This window comes from Lobosporangium transversale, assembly GCF_002105155.1.
Source record: "Lobosporangium transversale strain NRRL 3116 chromosome Unknown BCR41scaffold_13, whole genome shotgun sequence".
Taxonomy (NCBI): Eukaryota; Fungi; Mortierellomycota; class Mortierellomycetes; order Mortierellales; family Mortierellaceae; genus Lobosporangium; species Lobosporangium transversale.
In genome coordinates, this window is record NW_019028991.1 from 456,236 (window position 1) to 475,915 (window position 19,680).

The 19,680-nt window shown below is 43.4% G+C and overlaps 6 protein-coding genes across 6 annotated transcripts; 4 read left to right on the forward strand and 2 right to left on the reverse strand.

The window, feature by feature from the left end:
* The first annotated feature begins 211 nt into the window (after nucleotides 1–211).
* BCR41DRAFT_34866 (hypothetical protein) lies at nucleotides 212–2,115 on the forward strand. The gene is made up of 3 exons (XM_022023334.1): nucleotides 212–252; nucleotides 339–856; nucleotides 958–2,115. The coding sequence occupies exons 2-3, from the start codon at nucleotides 352–354 to the stop codon at nucleotides 1,698–1,700; spliced, it is 1,248 nt and encodes a 415-aa protein (XP_021882605.1). The 5' UTR covers nucleotides 212–252; nucleotides 339–351; the 3' UTR covers nucleotides 1,701–2,115.
* On the reverse strand, nucleotides 2,069–8,962 carry BCR41DRAFT_421168 (PLU-1-like protein-domain-containing protein). The gene is made up of 8 exons (XM_022029990.1): nucleotides 8,236–8,962; nucleotides 7,848–8,048; nucleotides 7,369–7,666; nucleotides 6,803–7,262; nucleotides 6,250–6,706; nucleotides 5,773–6,147; nucleotides 3,487–5,686; nucleotides 2,069–3,408 (listed from the first exon to the last, which is right to left on the reverse strand). The coding sequence occupies exons 1-8, from the start codon at nucleotides 8,521–8,523 to the stop codon at nucleotides 2,234–2,236; spliced, it is 5,454 nt and encodes a 1,817-aa protein (XP_021882606.1). The 5' UTR covers nucleotides 8,524–8,962; the 3' UTR covers nucleotides 2,069–2,233.
* A 784-nt stretch (nucleotides 8,963–9,746) lies between these two features.
* On the forward strand, nucleotides 9,747–11,978 carry BCR41DRAFT_395081 (hypothetical protein; the record flags this gene model as incomplete). The annotated part of the gene is made up of 2 exons (XM_022028699.1): nucleotides 9,747–11,791; nucleotides 11,876–11,978. 2 exons carry the CDS (start codon nucleotides 9,747–9,749, stop codon nucleotides 11,976–11,978), a joined length of 2,148 nt encoding a protein of 715 aa, XP_021882607.1.
* A 387-nt stretch (nucleotides 11,979–12,365) lies between these two features.
* BCR41DRAFT_395082 (hypothetical protein) lies at nucleotides 12,366–15,772 on the forward strand (the record flags this gene model as incomplete). The annotated part of the gene is made up of 5 exons (XM_022028700.1): nucleotides 12,366–12,879; nucleotides 13,042–13,075; nucleotides 13,203–13,414; nucleotides 13,516–14,005; nucleotides 14,104–15,772. 5 exons carry the CDS (start codon nucleotides 12,366–12,368, stop codon nucleotides 15,770–15,772), a joined length of 2,919 nt encoding a protein of 972 aa, XP_021882608.1.
* A 277-nt stretch (nucleotides 15,773–16,049) lies between these two features.
* BCR41DRAFT_385635 (translation initiation factor eIF 4e-like domain-containing protein) lies at nucleotides 16,050–17,990 on the forward strand. The gene is made up of 4 exons (XM_022027694.1): nucleotides 16,050–16,551; nucleotides 16,675–17,305; nucleotides 17,401–17,583; nucleotides 17,700–17,990. The coding sequence occupies exons 1-4, from the start codon at nucleotides 16,520–16,522 to the stop codon at nucleotides 17,949–17,951; spliced, it is 1,098 nt and encodes a 365-aa protein (XP_021882609.1). The 5' UTR covers nucleotides 16,050–16,519; the 3' UTR covers nucleotides 17,952–17,990.
* On the reverse strand, nucleotides 17,970–19,356 carry BCR41DRAFT_351215 (hypothetical protein). The gene is made up of 2 exons (XM_022023761.1): nucleotides 18,490–19,356; nucleotides 17,970–18,374 (listed from the first exon to the last, which is right to left on the reverse strand). Exons 1-2 carry the CDS (start codon nucleotides 19,060–19,062, stop codon nucleotides 18,165–18,167), a joined length of 783 nt encoding a protein of 260 aa, XP_021882610.1. The 5' UTR covers nucleotides 19,063–19,356; the 3' UTR covers nucleotides 17,970–18,164.
* Nucleotides 19,357–19,680: the final 324 nt, after the last annotated feature.

Consider the following 19,680-nt stretch of genomic DNA (forward strand, 5'->3'; position numbering starts at 1 on the left):
CATACAAACAAAGCTGCAGTTCATGCAGGATGAGAGCAACAATGACAACGATAACAACAAAAAGAAAGGACATGATATAGTTTTTTCTTGTTTTGCTAACCCTTTTTTTTTTGGAACCCTATTATGCATCTTCTGATTCCTCAATCCCTTTGTTTTCATGCACTAATAGTAAATGCTTGCGATTCAAAGGGTGACCACATGTAAGTAATACGATCTTCTTGATTAAGGATGTCGAAGCCGTTCATGATTATTGTTAGTTTTCGTTAATCAAATATTTTTAAGTTCTAAAGTCTTGAGCTCTCACTTACGCCTTTTTTTTTCTTTAAAAAAAAATATAGTCATCAACCATTAATGGCTAAGAAAATGGAGCGTCTCGAAATGTCGACGGACTTCCGCCCATTCAAATTCCGGATCCAAGCATTCACGAATGCATTCCATGATGATCTGATAGCGAACGGTCTGACTGAGGATATCCTTCCACTTCGAAAAGTCAAAGTCTATCTATGGAAACATCGGTACATATCTCGATTCAATGAAGATGGCAAGAAACAAAAATCTAAGGGAAATCATGTCTGGAACATTGAAGCTCGAAAGATTTCGAATTTATCATCAAATGACAACAATGATGGCAACAGCGATAATAACAACCACATTAATAATAACCACGACAATAATACTGGACCTGAATCCATTGCTGCCGCAGGCGGAGGCATGGGCGTGGTCCGAAAGCAGACCAGTCCTGTGCGGTGGGAGTTCCGTGAGTATTCGAGTCGAATTGCAGGACAGGTTATCAAATTTGCTAGAGTTGGTGTCCCTTATGTATATTCGCCTCGTATCTGGGATGCTCAGATGTCATGTAAGTATTTCTGAACTTTTATTCTGGGTTATCTTGTTCTTATCGGAATATCTCACACTTAGATGTTGTTCCTTATCGTTCCTCTTTTTTATGATTTTCAGGTCCGGCTGCCAAATTTAGTAGTCCTTGGCTTCCACCATGGCTGAAATGGCACAAGGGTGAACTCAAGGGTACCCCTGGCCCCGAGGACGAATCTTGTACGATTACCGTTATTGCTGAATACGTTCGTGAAGGAGAAGAGTGTCGACTGGAGATGTCCTTCCCTTTGACCGTCTCAGACCCAAGCAAGGAGGGTGAAATAATGGAGTCCCAATACGAGCATGAAGATGAGGATGAATTGTTGGAGGAGGAAGAATCAGATCGACAAAGGAACCGGTCAACTGATCATCACATGGATGTCGATTCGAAGACGCGAGCACAAATACAAGTACAGCCTCAATATCATCCCTCACAACATCAACAGCAGCAACAGAGCCGCCATCAGAGCCCTCCATCCCGTTTTCAAGCACACCAAACTCAGCACCAGCTCCAACATCTTCATCTTCAAGAGCAACCAATGCAACAGCAACAACAGCAACCGCAATCGCAGCAATATCATCATTACCAACATGATCAACACTATTCCCAGCAGCAGCAGCAACAATCTGCACAACCACACAGAGGCAATGGGCAGAGTTGCGAGGACGATCAATTATCAAGCGATGGTCCACAAGAAATTGATGAGGAGAATAGTATGGATGACACTGGTGTAGAGAAAGACAAGCCGCACGTTCGAAAACAAGCTCATGATCGGAGCTCTATAGTTCAAATGCAAGAGACTAAAAGACGGAGGCATGAACCATAGATGCCTTCAACTATTTTAAATTATGGTCAAGCTTCCCAGGTGGTTGTTCGGTTGGTCTCTATAAGCTATTCGGAAATAAAACACCATAGATACAGTTGCTTGTTGATCCAAAGCCTGTTTCATCACGACAAAAACCACAACTGGAGGCTGAAATACTGATTATTGGCAATCCTTTCAGTAGGCTTTATTTTTGTAATAACTGACACATCTCATGCGAGATTTACACCAATATTTGACAAAGAAGTACGTACTGGAAGTTTATCTGGGAGGACGCAATCTTCAGCCAGAGAAAAGAAGTGAAAGTAGGAAAAAAAGACGTTTGCATGGATTTATCCAGAACCAAACCGTCATCATTATTTAATGAATTTGATTAATACGACGTTTACATGGCGCATCTCAAAGATCATTAAGAATATGTTTAATATATAATACACTTTTCAAAATGAGGGCATAAACACATAGGCAACATAACAATGTATATGATGCAGTTCTACTACTTAATTCAGCTCATTTCCAAATTATTATGGCCATATTTATGGACCAACAGTGGAGGCTACAGGATGTGTTTCATCATCATCCGTCTCTGTTTCGCCACCGCTCCCTGTTTCCAATGGTAAAAAACCATCCTTCACAATGATAATTCCGCCCGTCCCCCCTCCTGCTTCTGTTTCGGACGAAACAACAAGTCCATGAACTTGAGAAGCAGGGTGATGATTTTTCATGGGCGGTAGAACCGAGGGCAGAGATGAATTAGCTGGTCCATTGTTGTTATTACTGTATCCGGAATACGAACGTGCATGAGAAGGCGCTGTAGGAGGCAATGATGAGCGATGGTGCACATAGCGCGAATGTCGGTCATTATAGAGATCATCTCTGACTGGGTGCGGCAAAATATCAGTACACCGGTCATTCTTACTTGAACTAAAATGATGGTGATCATGGGACGAGGGAGAATAATGCCCTTGTCGGACAGAACCAAGCGAGTGGGCTCCGTAGATATGTGTTCCAGAATTCTGTTCATGACTTGGAGGTGAATGTGCATGGGAGCGCATATGTGAAGACGGAGGCGGAGAATGTGGGTGCGAATGGGGATAAGAGTATGTATTGGATTGTGATGGACCTCGAGAGAGAGGATGTTGAGGCGCATGCCCCTGGATTGCCGCCGAAGGTTGATATGGTCGATATGTACCGTTGGTTAGAGAAGGGGAGGTAACATATTGATGTTGTTGAGGTGACGATGTGTGATAGTGAGATGATACAGGGGCCGCTTGAAGTGGTAATCCATGTACGCTTGGATAAGATGGTAACGTGTGCGATGGAACCCTCTGTGAGGGTGGAATATGCTGGTGCGAGTGTTGCTGTGGTGAATGAGAAGAAGTTGAAGGACTGTCGTGAGGAAATGAAAATCCTTCACTGAACGATGGAAGCGTTGTTGGCGATCCATTAGTATCAGTCGAGACTGTTGAAATAATCGACTGCGCTCCAGAAGACTTGCGGCGCTTAATTGACACTTTCTCGTCGTTTTTTAATAGTTCCGTCTTCTCTCGTTTTTTATACGGGCGCTTCTTCTTTCCCTCTGTACCCGATGGTGCTGGAAGAGCAACTCCGGTATTCGGATCAATAGCATCTCTACTAGGCTTACGTTTCTTTTTCTTTGCATCGCCTGCATCCTTAGCGGCTTGGACACGCGCTGCTGCTCTCGCTTGTACTAAAGATTAAACGAGAGTTAGTCGCCAGAAAAGAGCGCATAAGTGTTTAAGTTTTTATCAGCGACATGTTCTTTTACCTTCTCCAGGATAATGTACAAGTCCATGCGGATATTGCTTCTTTCGTATAATCATGCACACAGGGCATATGAATCGAGTTAACTTCGGTACTTGCTCCAGATCGAGACTAACACATATAGTATGGTTCCATTCATTGCATAGTCCGCATTGGATCATGGCTTCGCCACCTTCATGCTGTATATCCACTACTGTTGAAGGTCCCAAGGATGCATGTTGGTTGCAGATGCATTGTGATTTAATAGTTGACAGCTCTGGAGCTGTGGGGTAGGTTGAAAGTACAACTGAAGGGACGGGCATAGATGATGGGCAGAGTCGAAGAACGTGCATTCGAAGGGCATCACGCTCTTCACGCAGGTCAATCTCGAGGCCTTCAATCTTACGGAGGTATGCCTTGACTTCGAGGATATTCTCCTGAATAATGACATCCTTCTTTAAGAACTTATCTACTCGATCCTTAAATGCCATTGCCATATTGACAATTGATTCAAGCAGGGGGACTTCTGGCGTGAAAAAGCGAAGTTCCCTCGCATCTTCTAAGATCTTAACAAGCTGTTCTAATGTGGGTCGAGGTTTGTCGCGTCGAATAACCAGGCTTAAGTTGCAAATAGGGCAAATATAGTTGGACTTTGTGTTGGCCTCACGTTTCGTAACGCGGACACAAGGGCCATGATACCATTCGTGGCATTCATCACATTCTACCATCATGCCAGACTCGGATGTGCGGCACAAGCAATAAATCTGGTCCTCACGTTCAGGGTCGCTCGAGGCTTCTGGTCCTGAATGCTCTTTACTCTGTGATCTTGATGTTGTCGCAGGAATGTCTTCATCCATACTACTCATTTCGCCTGATTCCATTGATTTTTTTGGCTGACTTTGGTTTTCTTTTAGTAAGATGTGTGTTCTACTGGACTCGCCGTGAACCGAAGATAAGCGTCCCTCATTTTTATAGTCTAAAGAGACATCGTTTATGTCAGACGCCATCGTGGCAATTCCCGTGTCTCCATTCGATGTAATTGCTTGCTTAATTGGTGTCTTCTCGTCAGCTGTGCAGGCTTCTACATTTTGCTTCATGTCCTCGAGAGTTTCTTCCAGTTCGATTCCAACAAACTTTTTCGAACTAGACGGCAATAAGAGCTCTTGACATTTCGCAAACCAATCATCAAACTTTTTTGACTGTTTGTCAAACATGTCTTTGTGCTCCATAATGATGGGAAGACTGTCGACGATCTTCAATGCTCGCTTCAGTTCCGATATAAGCGGCCTATCTTCGTACTTGGGCTCTGCAGACTTTGTAATGAGGTGCTCCACAGTCTTTTGCCATTCCATTGCCTTATTGTGAAGATGTTCTGCCTTAGAAAGAACATTCCTAGGAACCGGGAAGCCTCGCCCAGTTTCAATGACTGCCTGCAGTTCATCGAGGTCTATTGGGTTCTTGCTGAGGATTTCATTCGCTTGTTCTTCCCATGCTATGCCTGCTTTTCTCTTTTTGATAAGGTCTTTTAAAAGCGGATTGGACGACGAAACACCACTCCTTTCTGCATCCTCAATCAGACTGCAAATCAGTAGAAAATCTTCTTGAAGAACTCCCTTTGCAGACACTCGCTCGATCCAAGTAAGGTCTGTTACAATTGTTTCCAGCTGGTCAATTTCGTCCATAGTAATATTCATACTGACTCCAGTCTCGTAAAGCTCACGACACTCTGTTAGGTCATACACAGGTTTGCTTAGCGCTCTCTGCGCATCCATTAAGAAGCCTTGTATCATCTCAATCGATTCCTGTAGTTGCTTAATCTCTGGACAGTCAAATCGCAAACGCTCGACTTGACGAAGCATCTCTTGGAGATCTTCCAGTCGTTTTCCGGTTGAGCCTTGCGCACGATCTGTCAGCCTCCGTCCTTGATGATAGTGCTTCCGAACCAGGACTTTTGTCGCGGCTTCAACCCATTCATTCGCAACAGCCATGAATTTCCGCAGGCGCGCAGCCTCTGCAATAGGAAATGGTATCTTATCAGCTTCATTAATCAGCGACCGAAGAAGCCTCAAAGACGGCACACGGGTCTCCATCATGATCTTAGTGTATTTAGCAATCCATGCATCCGGAATTGCAGCGGTATCAATAATTCTTTGAGTGATCTCTCTCAGTTTTTCTTCCGAGTACCGCAGACGCATGAATCGGCCATGAATATCACATTTACAAAGCTGTAAATTAACAAATAGATGTTAGGAATTAGTCATATAGGCGCACAGCACCATGATATCCTATGACAATTCAAAATAATTCATACCTCATTGATGTGGTCGTGACAAGTGACCTTGGTTGTGCATTGACATCCAACTTGTGAAATATATATATATGCATTGCAAAAAACACATTGGATTTCCTCTTCTGGCCTATCCTCCTCTTCCAAAAGTGTTTTGATTGTTGGGAATTTCTTTAAAACAACTTGTCTATGCGCAAGTTCTCGATCTAAAAGATTCCTCATCTCGTCCTGTAACCAATAGGCAGTAGCGATGCTTGTGTCATTGAGAGCTGTGGTTAAAATAAGCTCATCATGTGAAAAGACTGGGTGTTTACGGTGTTCTTTATAGCGCTGGGCGCATTCCAGTCCAAATTGACACCAATCAGGAGGCGCGAAATTGACTGCTTCTGCGAAATTGAACTAGCCTCAACATTTCAAACAAGCACAACACGACGTTAGGGCTGGTTGGTCTCTCAATGTGAGATAAATCATTAAAGATCTCAAAGAAATAAAGATGCTTACGCCATGGTTGAACCCAGCATGGTACGCTTGTGGGAAGGTCACAACAAACTGTCCAGGCCTCTGGTCTAGAGCCAAAACTTTAACGCCATTAGCAACTAATCTTTCTGGAGAAAGCATAGTTACTAGCTGGAACAGCAGATCAGGCTGCTGTTTAAAGAGCTCAGGAACAGCCTTCTTCATGGTATCCTCGAACCTGAGAGCATCTGAAGCAGGGACCCCATACCAGGTCTTTGTGTCACCCCAATGCATATAGTTAATGGAGTATGTGTAATGATCCTCGTTATGCCAACAAAAGGTTGAGAAACACATGCCTACATAGAGCCAAGGAACCATCATTCCTGAAATATCCGTTTTGATATGACAAAACAGTGATTCAGGAAGCACTGGGATGTTGTTGAGGTTGGCTGGATGGGCTGAATACTTATCTGTTGGGTGTTTCTCCAAGGTAGGAAAGCCACTAAAACACAATAGATACCCTGGAATGTCAATTTTCAATTTCATCACCTTTTGCTCTTACATGGTATTTTAGCCCGTTGAATAGATAATTACTCACCTTCCATGCTGAGTCGAATGCAAGTCAGCACCATATTCTACTTCTACAGTCTCGTATGCATTCTCAACAAGTCTCCAAAATTCGCGCTCCACAGTATCCTCAGGTACTTTGCCATCCTCGAACCCAGCTTTTTCGAACCAGCTCTGTTTGAAGTTATTGCACTTTTGTTGAAAACTATGGAGAGAATATTCTTCACCCTCCTCAAAACCGAAATCGTCGCCTGCCACAAGACATTTTGCACAGTACCAATCCGTTTTAGGGATATTTTGCAGTGGTGGCGTGAGACAGTATGTATGGTATCCAAGCTCGCAGCCATCACAAATAAGCATCCTGTCCAGATCACATTCCTTGTGACAAATCTCGCAGACGTCTGAGCTATCATCGTCGTCATCTCCGCGATTAACTGATAGTGGTTCACTCGAAGTTCGTTCCGAATTTGATGGTGATGACGGCTGCGAATCTGAAATAGGCTCAGCAGAATCTATGAATTAGTAACGATATATTCAGAGTAGAGTCTTTGCTTGTTTGATAGCTGTAGCTCTCCGGTATTCACAATGAAGACTCACCAGCACAGGACACTGGATCTTTTTTAATCCGTTTTGATTTTCGAGTCTCAGGCATAGCAATAACGCTGGCTGCGGGAGAATCCTGTGAGCTTTGAGGTGTGGGATCTGAGCTCGATTCCCGCTTGAAATCATTTGGAAAATTTTCGGATGCAGTTTTACCCTGTTTTGATAAATAAATCTCATATGGCAAGATGACTTTGAGGTAGGCTGATTTAAGGGCATTTGAAAGTGAGGTGCATTGCTTTCTTGTATAGTCAAGCCCGCGCCCGATTTCTGCCCATTTTTTCCCTGCTGTGACCTAATCGAGAAAGGCGATGAGCATTTTTTTTTTTTTTTTTTTTTTTTTTTTTTATATTTTTTTAATACTCATCAGCAATCGTTTAACGGTGATATCCTTTTCCTCCCTCATGCCCATAACATGATTAGAAGTATAAATAGATAAATACAAGGACAATTACCCTTCTGTCCTTCATTCATACCTTTTGATATCCTCCTCGAGCTGTAACCTCTTTCCTGAGCCTGAACAGATCGATCGGACGTTTATCCAATTGTGGAATCTTAAGAACGGGATGTCCTTGTTGGCGGTGAAATTTGTACAGCTGTTCTAAATAATTGAGGTTGGTCCTGGTCTCGCCTTCCATGCTATTTAGTTTCTGGATCCTCGTTTTAAAACGGAACACCTAATGCCATGGTCGTTTCAACAGGAAGACAAGTATGTTAGAAGAAAGCATGGTTGCGAAGCATCTGTTTTGAAAGAATTTAAGCCTCCATTGCCTCTTGAACAAAACAAAACAGAACGAATCACACCTAATCACAAAAAAAAAAAAAAAAAAAAAAGACATCCTCTTGGATGTCTATTTTGTATACCTCAGTGTCCAGTGAGAACCGCGGCTTCCAGCCTTCAGGTGGGATGATCTTGCAGATGCCAGCTTTCTCAGCTTCTGGACGGATACTCTCGATGAATTTGAGCGGCTCCATAAACTCCTCGGGAGTGGGGTAATAACAGGGTGCATCTTGGAGACCGAATATTCTTGAGGGTGGGCTGCTTTGTGAAGATTCAGGTGGGGCAGTTGTTGCTACGGTTGTCATGTCCAGCGGAGGGGACTTTGGATGTGAGGAGACTGACACGGCCCTGGCTTTTGTTTGCTTCATCATGATGGATAGGTGAAAAGGCGTCAAGCCTTGGATGTGGAGCGGCTGTTCAAGCTGGAGGTGAGGGGGTGGGGAAGGCGAGGAAAGGAAGAAAATGCGGGAGGTGGTCGAAAAGGGGAAATATCAGACCAAACTCGAGTTGACATAAATGAATGGAGGAATGGCACCGAAATGAAGGATGAAGAGTCCTGTCAAGGACGGGATTGGATTTGGGGATTAGGTAGAGGGTGTTAGAAGAAGAAGAAGGGGTGTCACCGCCAAGGACCTTCCTTACCATAAGAGCAATTTTTAGCTCATGTATTATTCTTTGCACTGCACTGGCCTGGCTTTACTCTATTCGAGTGATGGAGATGGCAATTGAGACTCCCTAACACAGCATCAGCGATCGTCGATCTTCTACACGTGATTACACCTCGGTTATGAACCATTATTTCACTCATTCACATTTACTTCCGAAGTCAGGGTTTGTACGCCATGATTGTGGAGTTACTATACGTCAGGTATAAATACTCAGAGACTGTTTGGATCTCGAGCTTTTGGCAGTTGAAGAGCCCGAAGACTACTTTATTTTTTTTTTTTTTTTTGAAGTCCTGTCGAAAAAACTTAATGCATTAAAAAGTCTCGTTTTGAACCAGACGCAACTGCACGTTACTGTGAGGGACCGACATTCCAGTCTGTTAATGGCATGGAGTGTTGGATTGGCCAACTGGGAAACGATCACAGGGAGGCGACCGACGGGATGAGCATTGTCATTGCGGCGGGTGATTTCTTCCCGTCACTAAGTTTGGTTTTTTGATCTCCCATTGCTGTGTGTGTGCATGTGTTGTACATTGAAAACTATACCAGAGAGTTTACAGTCCCTGTCTGTGTCTATACATTGTGAGGTCAGACTGTTGCACAAAATGGATGCACGCCCCCCAGTAAACTCCCTTGTGGACAGAAAAGTCCTCGTGGCAATGGATCTTTTGTCCATGCAAAGAGCGATCTTTTTTTTTTTTTTTTTTTTTTTTTTTCATTCCTTCTTACTCTCCATTCTATTTTTTTTTTTTTTTTTTTTGTATTCTTGTCTGTATTCACGCTTCACCTTCTCCACTCCACTCTTCCCTCTCCACATATACCCAAATATACCATAAACAGAACGATCCTTAGCAGCAACCAATCTCTTCTTCTTTCCCTTTCCCTATTTCGTACACATAGTGCTTCTGTCTCTGTATCTGCTTGTCTACATGTTCTCTTCGCCACAGTCGCCCGTCTCCCCCAGCGCTCAAATAAAGAGACGTTCTTTTGGAGGAATGAACAGGGATCTCAGTTCGTTCCTGCCCTCGTTTCCGCCTGCGAAACGGCTTTCCGCTCTGTCCATCTCTTCGCCCACAACAAGCAGTCCTGTGCTTACACCTGAGCCATTGCTCTCACCGAGTCCAATGCCACATTTGAGTGCAAGTCGTGCCCTTTTTGAAGAAGGTCTCTACAGCGATGTAACTGTGATCCTTCAGGTACCTGGATCTATTAAAAAATCGCTTCATCTGCACTCACGGATCCTTTCTAGAGAGAGCGAGCTCTTCGAGGCTCTGCTGGCTGGGACCAAGAACACTGGGGAAAAGGCGATTGTCCTCCTTGATGAGAAAGACGCAAATGGGTCGCAGGTGATTGAGATTCAATGTGTAGACCCACAAGAACTTTATGCGTTCGAGTCGTCTCTGCGGTTACTTTATACCGGCAGTTGGTGTTCTGACCGTGATTTCCAGACCAGTTCCTTGGATACACGTTTGCGCCGTGGCCTCGATGTCATGAGTCAAGCTGGTCGTCTGTCTCTGAAGGGCTCGACTACAGCATTGTTACAGGAAGAGATCACACAAATGTGTCAGAATAAGCCCGAGCTGTTGGAAAAGATGTCCAAGTCATTGAGACCTGAGGACCGCGAAGATGACCAGGCTATTCTCAAATTTGATCGTGATGCATTGCAGCAGATGTGTCGCGTAGCAGTAGTCAAGGCCGAAATCCGCGATCATTGCGAGCTCGCTATCGCTCGTAACCTTTATGGCTCCAAAAAGTTCCGTGATCTTCGCATGTCGCCATTACAGACCTCGGAGCTTCGACCGGGTTATATATTCCCTCCAGGAGGTCAAGAATCTATTTATCTTCTGAAGGGAGCTCCCTCACTTCCTCTCCACCCTTGCAGAGCAACAAATGTAGATGCACTGCGCCATGTAGTCGACTACTACACCGCATACAACTCCCGAGAGCCCTTGAGGACACGCGAGTTTTATGTGGTCCCTACAGAAGACGAGGTCGAAGATGATGACGATATTGGTCACCGCTCTGTAGTTACACTTCACGATGTGACCTTTTATAGAGTTGCATTCTCTTCAGGCTATCAATGGCTTCTTGATCAGGTGATCAAAGTCAGCGCACCATTTGAGCTTATTATTCTCTTGCTCAAGGATGCAATTGATGAGAATACTGACAGAAGCAATAACGTCGCATTTGGTGAATTTGTATCAGCAGCCGATGGAGATGTGTACTTGCAAGGCGTCAATTACATCACAAATGGTCTCCTGCACGCTTTCCAGGACCCAACACTCGAATCGTTCCGTAACCCTGGTGTCTCTGGATCACTGTTGAACATGATCTCTTATGGTATCAACTCCTTAACGGATCTTCCTCCGTTGAGGCCACGCCCAGAGTCAGCTAATAAGGATGCTAACGCCTCGCATCATCATCAAGAGTACCCTGCACTGCCTACTCTGGTGATGGAGTTTTTCTGGCAGGTATTAGAGCTAGCATTGAAGCGTCCTCATCACCTCGAGTTTGTTCAGCTATTGCTAGAGTCAATCACCAAGATCGCCCCCTTGACACCTTTTGAGGTTTTTGATCGCGTCGAAGAAAGGCTGGCTGAGCTATTAGAAGAGACTCGAAAGAAAATTATGGAGCAGCGCGGTGATGTACCATTACATGATGAGCCAGAGGATGAAGAGGCGGATACAAATGGAAGTGATATTGTTAGCCCGCGTGTAGTTGGTGGTAAAAGCGATGATACATTTAGTAACATCAAGGGTAGCTTTTCAGAAGGTCACCGGAGTGAAATCTCCAGCGTAAGGCTTGATGATCCGGAGGAGCGCCGCTCCATGGTGAGCAGCGTTCTCTTTGCATCCGAGCCCACAAGGGCTGCAACAGTCCTTTCTAGTGACGATGACGATGATACATCATCGCTTTATCCTGACGAGCTTGAGCCTGAAGCTGAGGTTGAAGAAGTCGAAGCGCCATGGATGAGGTTCGTATCATATTTGTCTCTTTTGCATTCTTCTGATTTCACTGAGTACCTTTCCAATGTCTAACTGTCGCTTATTTTCTTTAGGCCCGAATACTTGCAGCCTCTGTGTCTTCAGCTGTTGACCACGTTCCCCATGAACATTCAGTCGTCGTTACTCTGGGCTATTCATGATCTGCAGCTGCTTTAAAAAGGATGAAAATCGAACCTTTGTTTATTTCAAGCTGTACCTGTACAAACGAAACGAAAATCAACTCCCCACTCTGATTGTTTATAAAATATATTCTTGTAGACCCAATTCCATGAGCTGTGTGTTCTTTGTTGAGCATTAATGTTCGAATGAGGGCGATAAGAAAGGACTTGAATGTTGAAAAGAAACTTCCATCAGGATTGAATGTGTACGAAAGGAAGGGACGTGTTTTTTTTTTTTTTTTTTTTTTTTTTGTTGCCCATACTTTTTCAACACCAATGTGTTTCTTGTTGATTTCTCTCCCTCTTAGTTGTTAATTCCTCTGCTGCATAATAAACTACATTCTCTGTACGCACAGGAAAAAAAAGGCGGTGTGAGAAAGAAACAATGGGTTCCGTTGTCCACGCAACGACTTCTACCCATCCATCCCTGCTGTATGCTCCCATTAGTAACAATAGTAGCGAGAGCGATTCAGGCGAGCACGACGTTGAAACTGCAACGCAAAAGCCAAAGACTACCAAGCTGGCTCCAACTACAGTCACTACCACTACTTCTACTATTCTCGGAACGGCTGCATCAGCACAATCAAAAGGACACTTGGAGGATTATTCTAATCCTGCGACCGTGGCGCCAGAAGAGGAAATAAAGAATACAACTGGCTTACAAACGTTTGAAGGAAAGTCCACATCGTCGTCTTCTTCAAAAAGGGGTCGAAAGCCGAAGGCAAGGCCTCCATCACAGTTGGGAGGCTCGCTTCCGAAGTTGTCCAAGAAGGCGAAATTACCAAAATTAACAGCATTTCATTTGTCGCCTGAACAACTGAAGCATCCACTCTTTCTTGCCATTGCACGAGTCTTAGTTGCTCGTGGGAACCATTGGCAGAGTGCGACCGATTTAGTTGGTATGCTCTTGAATATAAAGCCAGAATAGAAGGCCGACAAAAAAAGTTGTATAATTGAAGAGGCGAAATTCAATTAATGCATGTTCAATTTACGCGTGTATGGACATCAGAATTCAGCTGGAGCGACTAACAATTATACCACTTTAACAACAATAACAATAGAAGGTATACGATATTATAAGCTTGCTAGTCTCGGGTACGTAACACGGTCTTTGACATGCACAGCTAATTTAAACGCAAGTTTCATGTTCCTTAGAAGTAATGTATTGACAAGCTCTCTTCTCTCTTTGCTGTCTTCTTTATTTATTTTGTTCGGAATATAGTGGTCAAACACCACGGGGCACAGTCCAAGGCGCCATCTCCACAGCTTTGACCACCGCCCATAATCTAGGCACATTTGAGCCGATCGAGAAGAAAAAAATGAGCAGCACTACCTATTATCGGATGGCACCCAGTGCATTAGATCCCTCACTTCATCTGAACGGCAATGACTCGGATGCAACCGAGTCAGATTCTAATAACTCACCACCACCAGGTAATTTAGCAGTTAACCAAAGGAATACAGAATTGGAAATATGGATAATATTTGAACATCTTTCTGATTAGCATCTTTGGCGATTTTGAATTCTATTATAGTACCTCTATCAAAAAAACCAAGAAAGATAAAAACTGAAGTTACATCCAGATCTAGATCAAGTTCCAAAATGACAACAGTGACCTCAACATCGAATGCAAAACGGAAAACAAAGGAACCCACCAGCAATGAGACGAGCCAGGGAACAAGTAGAAATAATAAGAGGAAATCAGTTTCTGGATGGTCAGATACCTTGAGCTCGGATAGCTCGGAGGATGATACCCGACCTTATACCTCTAGAAGTCGTTCGAATTCCAAAAATCACCATAATAACCACAAACAGTCCCTTGCTAGCTCAAAGCGGACGAGAACAGGATCACCCAATATAACCACATCCTCCCGGTCAAAAGCACCTGAACGGAAGAACTCTATTCCTAATGGACTTAAGAAGTTACCAAAAGGATATGTATATGATACCGAAATTAATCAAGCGGCTCTGATGAAACTCTCTATCAACCCCTCACAGACCGGAGAATACATGCGACATCTCAAGTATGTGAATAGTCTTGAGCGGATTAAAAAAAGCTTGATCTCATTTCGCTGTCTCTAATTATTATTATTATTGCTTCATAATCTACGACTGATTATAGGGGGAAAAACGCACAAGAAAACAATTTCCCTGATCGGCGAGGCGAATTTGGTGTTGATCTCACACAGGAGCCCTCTACATTTGCGATAGAGCAGCAAACGGGATACACATACCCGCGACTTCGAAATAGTGGTAGAGAACGCCTACCTAAGGGCGATTGTGAGGATGGTTACGCAATTGCAGATTTGAAGCATAAGGGAGGGGGATTTCTAGGACGACTGTTCTGTATCACAGATGGCCACGGCGGCCGAGCCTGCTCCTCATTTGTAGTTGCAACAATACCAGGGGCTTTGCAGGTCATTTTTGGGAAATATAAGCCTACAGACCTCTCTCAGCCATCAGTACAGGAGCTAATCAAGAACCAGATCACAGAGGCTATTCGCTTGATCGATAAGGAGTACCTTGAATACAAGAAGCAGCAGTACCTGCGTTTTAAAGCGAAGCAAATTATAAATGACCCGGGAAGTGATGGTACAACGTTGATTGTCAATATTTTTATCGATAAGTGGCTCATTTGTTTAAACCTGGGTGATTCAAGGACTATGATGGGTAGTCGGGATTCTGTAGGCCGTTGGAATGTGGATTTTTATAGTGAAGACCATACGCCATCATTAGAGAGACTTGCACAAACAATCTATGCTAATGGTGGAGAGTTTGTGACACATGACGATAAGATCATCAAGTTTGATCCGAATTTAAAGAACGACAAGAAGCATCGCCAGTCACTGAAGGAAGCCAGAATTCGTGTCAAGGATGGCGAGTCAAATCAGTACGGTATCCCATTCCGGACAAAGAATGGACATTGCGCCTCTGTTAACCTTGGCGCCTGCATTGGAGATGTTCTTTATAAGCTTGATCCTGTTAACCCAGTGCTGAGTTGCAAGCCTGATATAACGTTCATTGACATCACTGATATTCAGCAGGGATTTCTCCTCATGGCTTCGGATGGACTCTGGGATTATGTTCAGCGTGGTGGGAAGGTGCAGGACCAGAACGCCACTGTTTGTCAATTTGTGGGCGATAAAATTGATCGAGGCTGGAATCACCAGCGAATAGTTTATACTTTGTCGGATCGCGAGAATGCCACAGGGCTATACTCAGAATCCATACAGGAGTATGATGATTTTACAGCAATCCTCGTGACCTTTAGTAAACAACAGTTGATATATCAGCAGAGGAAGTATCAGGAAGAAGAGGATCAAGAGCTGATGCTTCAGAAGCAGCGGATACAAGAGAAGCAGATCCTATTGATGCATCAGCAGCAGTTAAAACAACGAGAGATCGAGAGACAGCAACAGCTTCAGCAATTGAAGATTCAAACGGAGAAAGCAGAGCTCGAACAGCTGCGCCGGGAGCAGGAACTCTTGCGCAAGGCAAAGAAAGCTCAGGGAGAGACAGATTCGGACTCAGATATGATGGGACATGAGCATGAGCGTGAGCATGAGCATGAGCATGAGCATGAGCATGGAGCTAAGTCTGAGGCATGTTCGAACGAGATTGTATCAAAAATATCAAAAAAAACTAAAAAACCTTCTGATTCTGTCTACAATCCAACATGCGCCACACCGCCCGAGCCACCCATGTCTGAAGCTGTCGCAGCTAAGCAAAAGGAAGTGCTGGAGACAAGTCTTCAGATCGTTCAATCTCTCGCCTCCTCCAGCGAAGTATAATTAGCATTGTTTAAATATTTTTTCACAATAAAAAAAATTCATTTAAAGTATTTTGAAAAGGTTAAGAGTGGCGAATACGACGTCAATTGAAATTATTAAATCCTGAGTAGATTTTGTTGATCAACTGCAGGTTCCTTGATTGAGATACTAAGATCATAACCACAGTTTCACGAAGGAACAAACCACAAATCTAGTCGGGTTGACATGAAAGGCTCTGTCACGTGCTTTTTTTTTTGTGTGTGTGTGTTTCAATTGTTGCTTTTCTCACCTTTTCTCACCTTAACTTCCTTCGACTTGAGTGGCAAATATACTTGTAAAAAAAAGAAGAAAAAAAAAGTAAATGATACTAGCGACTTCTTGATCCTGTCTGTATACAAGGAATGGCATGTGTAGGAATGTCCAGAGCATTCATGTTCTCAATTCTGGGAACAAGCAGATCTCAGACTCTGAAAACATTCCAATACCAGTAGCAGCAACAATAGATAGCCTGACCTCATGTGCAGAACGAGTTGGCTGTAGGGGGAAGGGATCCGAGGAACACAAATGAATTTCAACATGTTTTAAAGGGCCTTTTTTTTTATTATTATTCAACAATTTTATTTTTTATAAATGTGCTCCCACTTAGTTTCTCACGCTCATCATTCGAACCAAGAAGAAAGCATATCTGCACTACTGCATTTTCACACGCTATCCTAAAAACACACACGCAATCAAAGCACGTATAAATTTATATATCAATAATATATCATGGAGTCAGCTTGGGGTATTTCTCGCAAGTCGTAAGTTTTTTTTTTTTTTTTTTTTTTTGTATGTGATCACAAATGTTATTTACTAGTTTATGGTACAACAGTCAATTAACAGCCTCGTTCTATTGGTGAATTGACAAACATTAAAAACATCAGAACTCGCGATCATAGCGGGCCGTCATCGACAGAGGCAGGGGCAGGGGCAGGGACAGGTGCAGGGACAGGGACAGGAGCAGGGGGCTTGAAACTTGTTCAACTTCAACGCCACATTCCTGCTCTCAGTAGAGGCTTACCTACACTATTAACTATCTCATCCTCTACCATCTCTTCAGGACCCCTCAGCAGTAGTGCTCACGGATCAGGCGTTATCCACCCCAGATTATCCGCATTCCTCACAAGCCCTAGCACTACTTTTGAGTCCTCATCAACAGGTTCTAGCAATAACTATAATCATAGCATTAGTCAATATGCTGGAGGAATCGAGTCAGAGTCAGCGCCGACAACGCATGGTGCTCTCTCAAATTTAGGAAGTTTTGCAGGCGGTAATGGCGAATTGGGGAAAGGGTCGAGTGGAGAAGAACTCCATGCTTCATCTAAGAGCACTACCACCAGTCTTTCCACATCAACTCCAACCTTATCCTCTGGGAATGTTTTGCTTCATATCCCTGGATCATCCGAAACTCATCCATTGCACTACAATTGGGTATTCTGGTTCATGCATCGGGCACCTGGCAGTAAGATCTTGAATTACGAAAGCTCCATGAAGAAGATTACAACCTTTGGATCTGTAAGTCCTTGTTTGTTTTTTGTTTTGTTTTTGCTGCTGTTGTCCTATTAGGAGTTACATACTTGTTCTAATCAAAACAATATTATATCTGCTAGGTTGAAGCTTTTTGGGCTGTATATTCACATCTTCGCCGACCGAATGAGTTGCCACATGTGAGTGATTATCACCTGTTTAAGCAGGGAGTGCGGCCAGTATGGGAGGATCCTGCCAACATCAGTGGAGGCAAATGGATCGTGAGGCTTAAGAAGGGTTTAGCGAGCCGGTACTGGGAGAATTTGGTATGTCCTCCTGTAGCGTTTTTTTTTTAAAAAAAAAACTTGTCCCGTATCCGCTTCCAACTTTAATTAATGGCATATCGCTCCTTTTTTTGTTTAAACCATCTTTTTTTACGCAGGCAATGGCAGTCATTGGAGATCAGTTTGATGTAGGGTCTGAAATCTGTGGAATTGTATTGTCTATTCGTGGAGCAGAGGATATCCTCTCGATATGGAATAAGTCAGCAGATGAGGGCCGTATCAATCTAAAGATTCGAGATACTATGAAACGGGTCCTGGATCTCCCTATAGACACTGTCATGGAATACAAAAGCCATAACGATGCACTTAAGGATAATACTAGTTTTAGAAACACTGACATATTTAGATGAATAGAAAATCCTATTTATTTCGGCGATATCGCAAATATGCTGAATATAGTACTTATTTTTCATGTTAAATCGCAGTATGAAAAAAAGAGGGAGGGAGAGAGAAAGAAAAGGAACACGGTGCTGGAGCTGTCATCGAACATAGAAACACGATTGCACAGGTCATGTTTATTGTTTAAGCTTTTACTTTCCTTTTTTGCCCTTCTCATTCTTTGTTCAAGCTGAAGCCGAGCTGAGACCGGCGGGATAGAACCGCAGGGCTGCTGAACCGTTGGAGCTGAGGGCAGTGAACTCACTAGGTCCCTTCTTGATACGGTATCCATTCTTTAAGTATGTCTTATCATGTTCCAAAACCAAATGTGTGCCTTCGACGATTGTGGATGCATTGCTAGTTTCGAGTCTGAACTTGCCTTCAAACTCCTCGGTCTTAATGAAAGATAAAATATAAGCATGGAGTCTGGTTAAAAAAAATGTTTCCTTTGGCGATACGATCATTTTTAGTGACGAGGTGGGGAAACAAAAGAGAGAATATACTACATACCAAGTTGACAGAAATAGAAGCATTTGATGACTCTGCGATACCCTTCAAAGGCCTATCCTTGGGCGCCATGACGGATGAGACAATACCACCATTTGTAGTCTTGTTCACAATCTCCAAAGCCTGTCCCGTTTGACTGGCATCGACATTGAAGTTAATTTTTGCATTTGAGGTCGAGGCATTGATCGATGAGGCACGATCGGCTTTGCCTATGAGAGCTCCTACAGAGATCCGATCATTCCTGGTCAAAATCTTCATCCAAAGACCATGAGAAGTCTCTGTGGCCGTCACATGCATATCGATCGATGCATTCGAAGTTTGAGTCAAGACTTTGGACTGCTCACCATCGATTGCATCTTTCATATTGAGTTCTACAGAAATAGATCCATTTGAAGAACTCAGATCAACGTGGCCAGCCTCAAAGACGCCCGAAATGTTGGCATTGGATGTCTGGAGCTTGACAATGTCGGAGTGGATGGGTTCCAACGAGATGGAACCGTTTGAGAGAGTGGACTTGATCGATCTAAAGGTCAAAGTGGCAAGATTGTCGCCAGAGAACGATGTAGAGGGAGCCATAACAAGGAGAGATTCCACTGAGGTGGTGGATCGAGGGTATTGGATAGTGGTTTCATGATAGAAATTGTGCGAAGTATAATCTTCTGGTGTCTTTTCAAATGAATGTCATGGTGTCAGTATTATTTTTTCTCTGTCCTGCCAATGCTGTTTATTTTTTTTCTTTTTCTTCCTACTTTACCTGCAAGAAAAAAGTAAAAGTCCCATTATCGATCTTGGGAGTAATAGACACATCTTCCCTATCTCTTTCAGTCACCACCCAAACCCGTGTGGAGATACGGCCCAGTCCTGTCTCATCTGTCTCGGAGCCACCGTGGACAAGAAATACTTTGCCAGACAACTTGCCTTTAGCGGAAAAGATCACGTTCGGATACTCCTTGGGGTTAAAAGTCGTGTCATCGTTAGGGACACGTACAGGGATCGTAGGCTTGTTAGGATAACTGTTAAAGATGGCGTTGAGCATTTTTTGTTTAATTTGTTTTCTTTCTTTATGGAAACTGACGTAGTGTTGAGAAAAAGACGATGAAAAAAAAAAAAAAAAAAAAAAAAAATCAATAATTCACAAGCCTTTATATATCATATTATTTTAGGGCTCGTGATTTATTAATTTTTTGCCAAGGC

What these genes read in the sequence shown, in the direction of transcription:
- BCR41DRAFT_34866 (XM_022023334.1), top strand. Translation starts at nt 352, where the DNA reads ATGGCTAAGAAAATGGAGCGTCTCGAAATGTCGACGGACTTCCGCCCA. An exon ending in CTGGGATGCTCAGATGTCAT is followed by an intron (nt 857 to 957) that starts GTAAGTATTTCT and finishes TATGATTTTCAG; the next exon opens with GTCCGGCTGCCAAATTTAGT.
- BCR41DRAFT_421168 (XM_022029990.1), bottom strand. Translation starts at nt 8,523, where the DNA reads ATGATGAAGCAAACAAAAGCCAGGGCCGTGTCAGTCTCCTCACATCCA. An exon ending in CATTCGACTCAGCATGGAAG is followed by an intron (nt 6,707 to 6,802) that starts GTGAGTAATTAT and finishes ATTGTGTTTTAG; the next exon opens with TGGCTTTCCTACCTTGGAGA. An exon ending in ATGCTGGGTTCAACCATGGC is followed by an intron (nt 6,148 to 6,249) that starts GTAAGCATCTTT and finishes TGTTGAGGCTAG; the next exon opens with TTCAATTTCGCAGAAGCAGT.
- BCR41DRAFT_385635 (XM_022027694.1), top strand. Translation starts at nt 16,520, where the DNA reads ATGGAGTCAGCTTGGGGTATTTCTCGCAAGTC. An exon ending in AGATTACAACCTTTGGATCT is followed by an intron (nt 17,306 to 17,400) that starts GTAAGTCCTTGT and finishes TATATCTGCTAG; the next exon opens with GTTGAAGCTTTTTGGGCTGT. An exon ending in GCCGGTACTGGGAGAATTTG is followed by an intron (nt 17,584 to 17,699) that starts GTATGTCCTCCT and finishes TTTTTTACGCAG; the next exon opens with GCAATGGCAGTCATTGGAGA.
- BCR41DRAFT_351215 (XM_022023761.1), bottom strand. Translation starts at nt 19,062, where the DNA reads ATGGCTCCCTCTACATCGTTCTCTGGCGACAATCTTGCCACTTTGACC. An exon ending in CTTCTATTTCTGTCAACTTG is followed by an intron (nt 18,375 to 18,489) that starts GTATGTAGTATA and finishes TCTTTCATTAAG; the next exon opens with ACCGAGGAGTTTGAAGGCAA.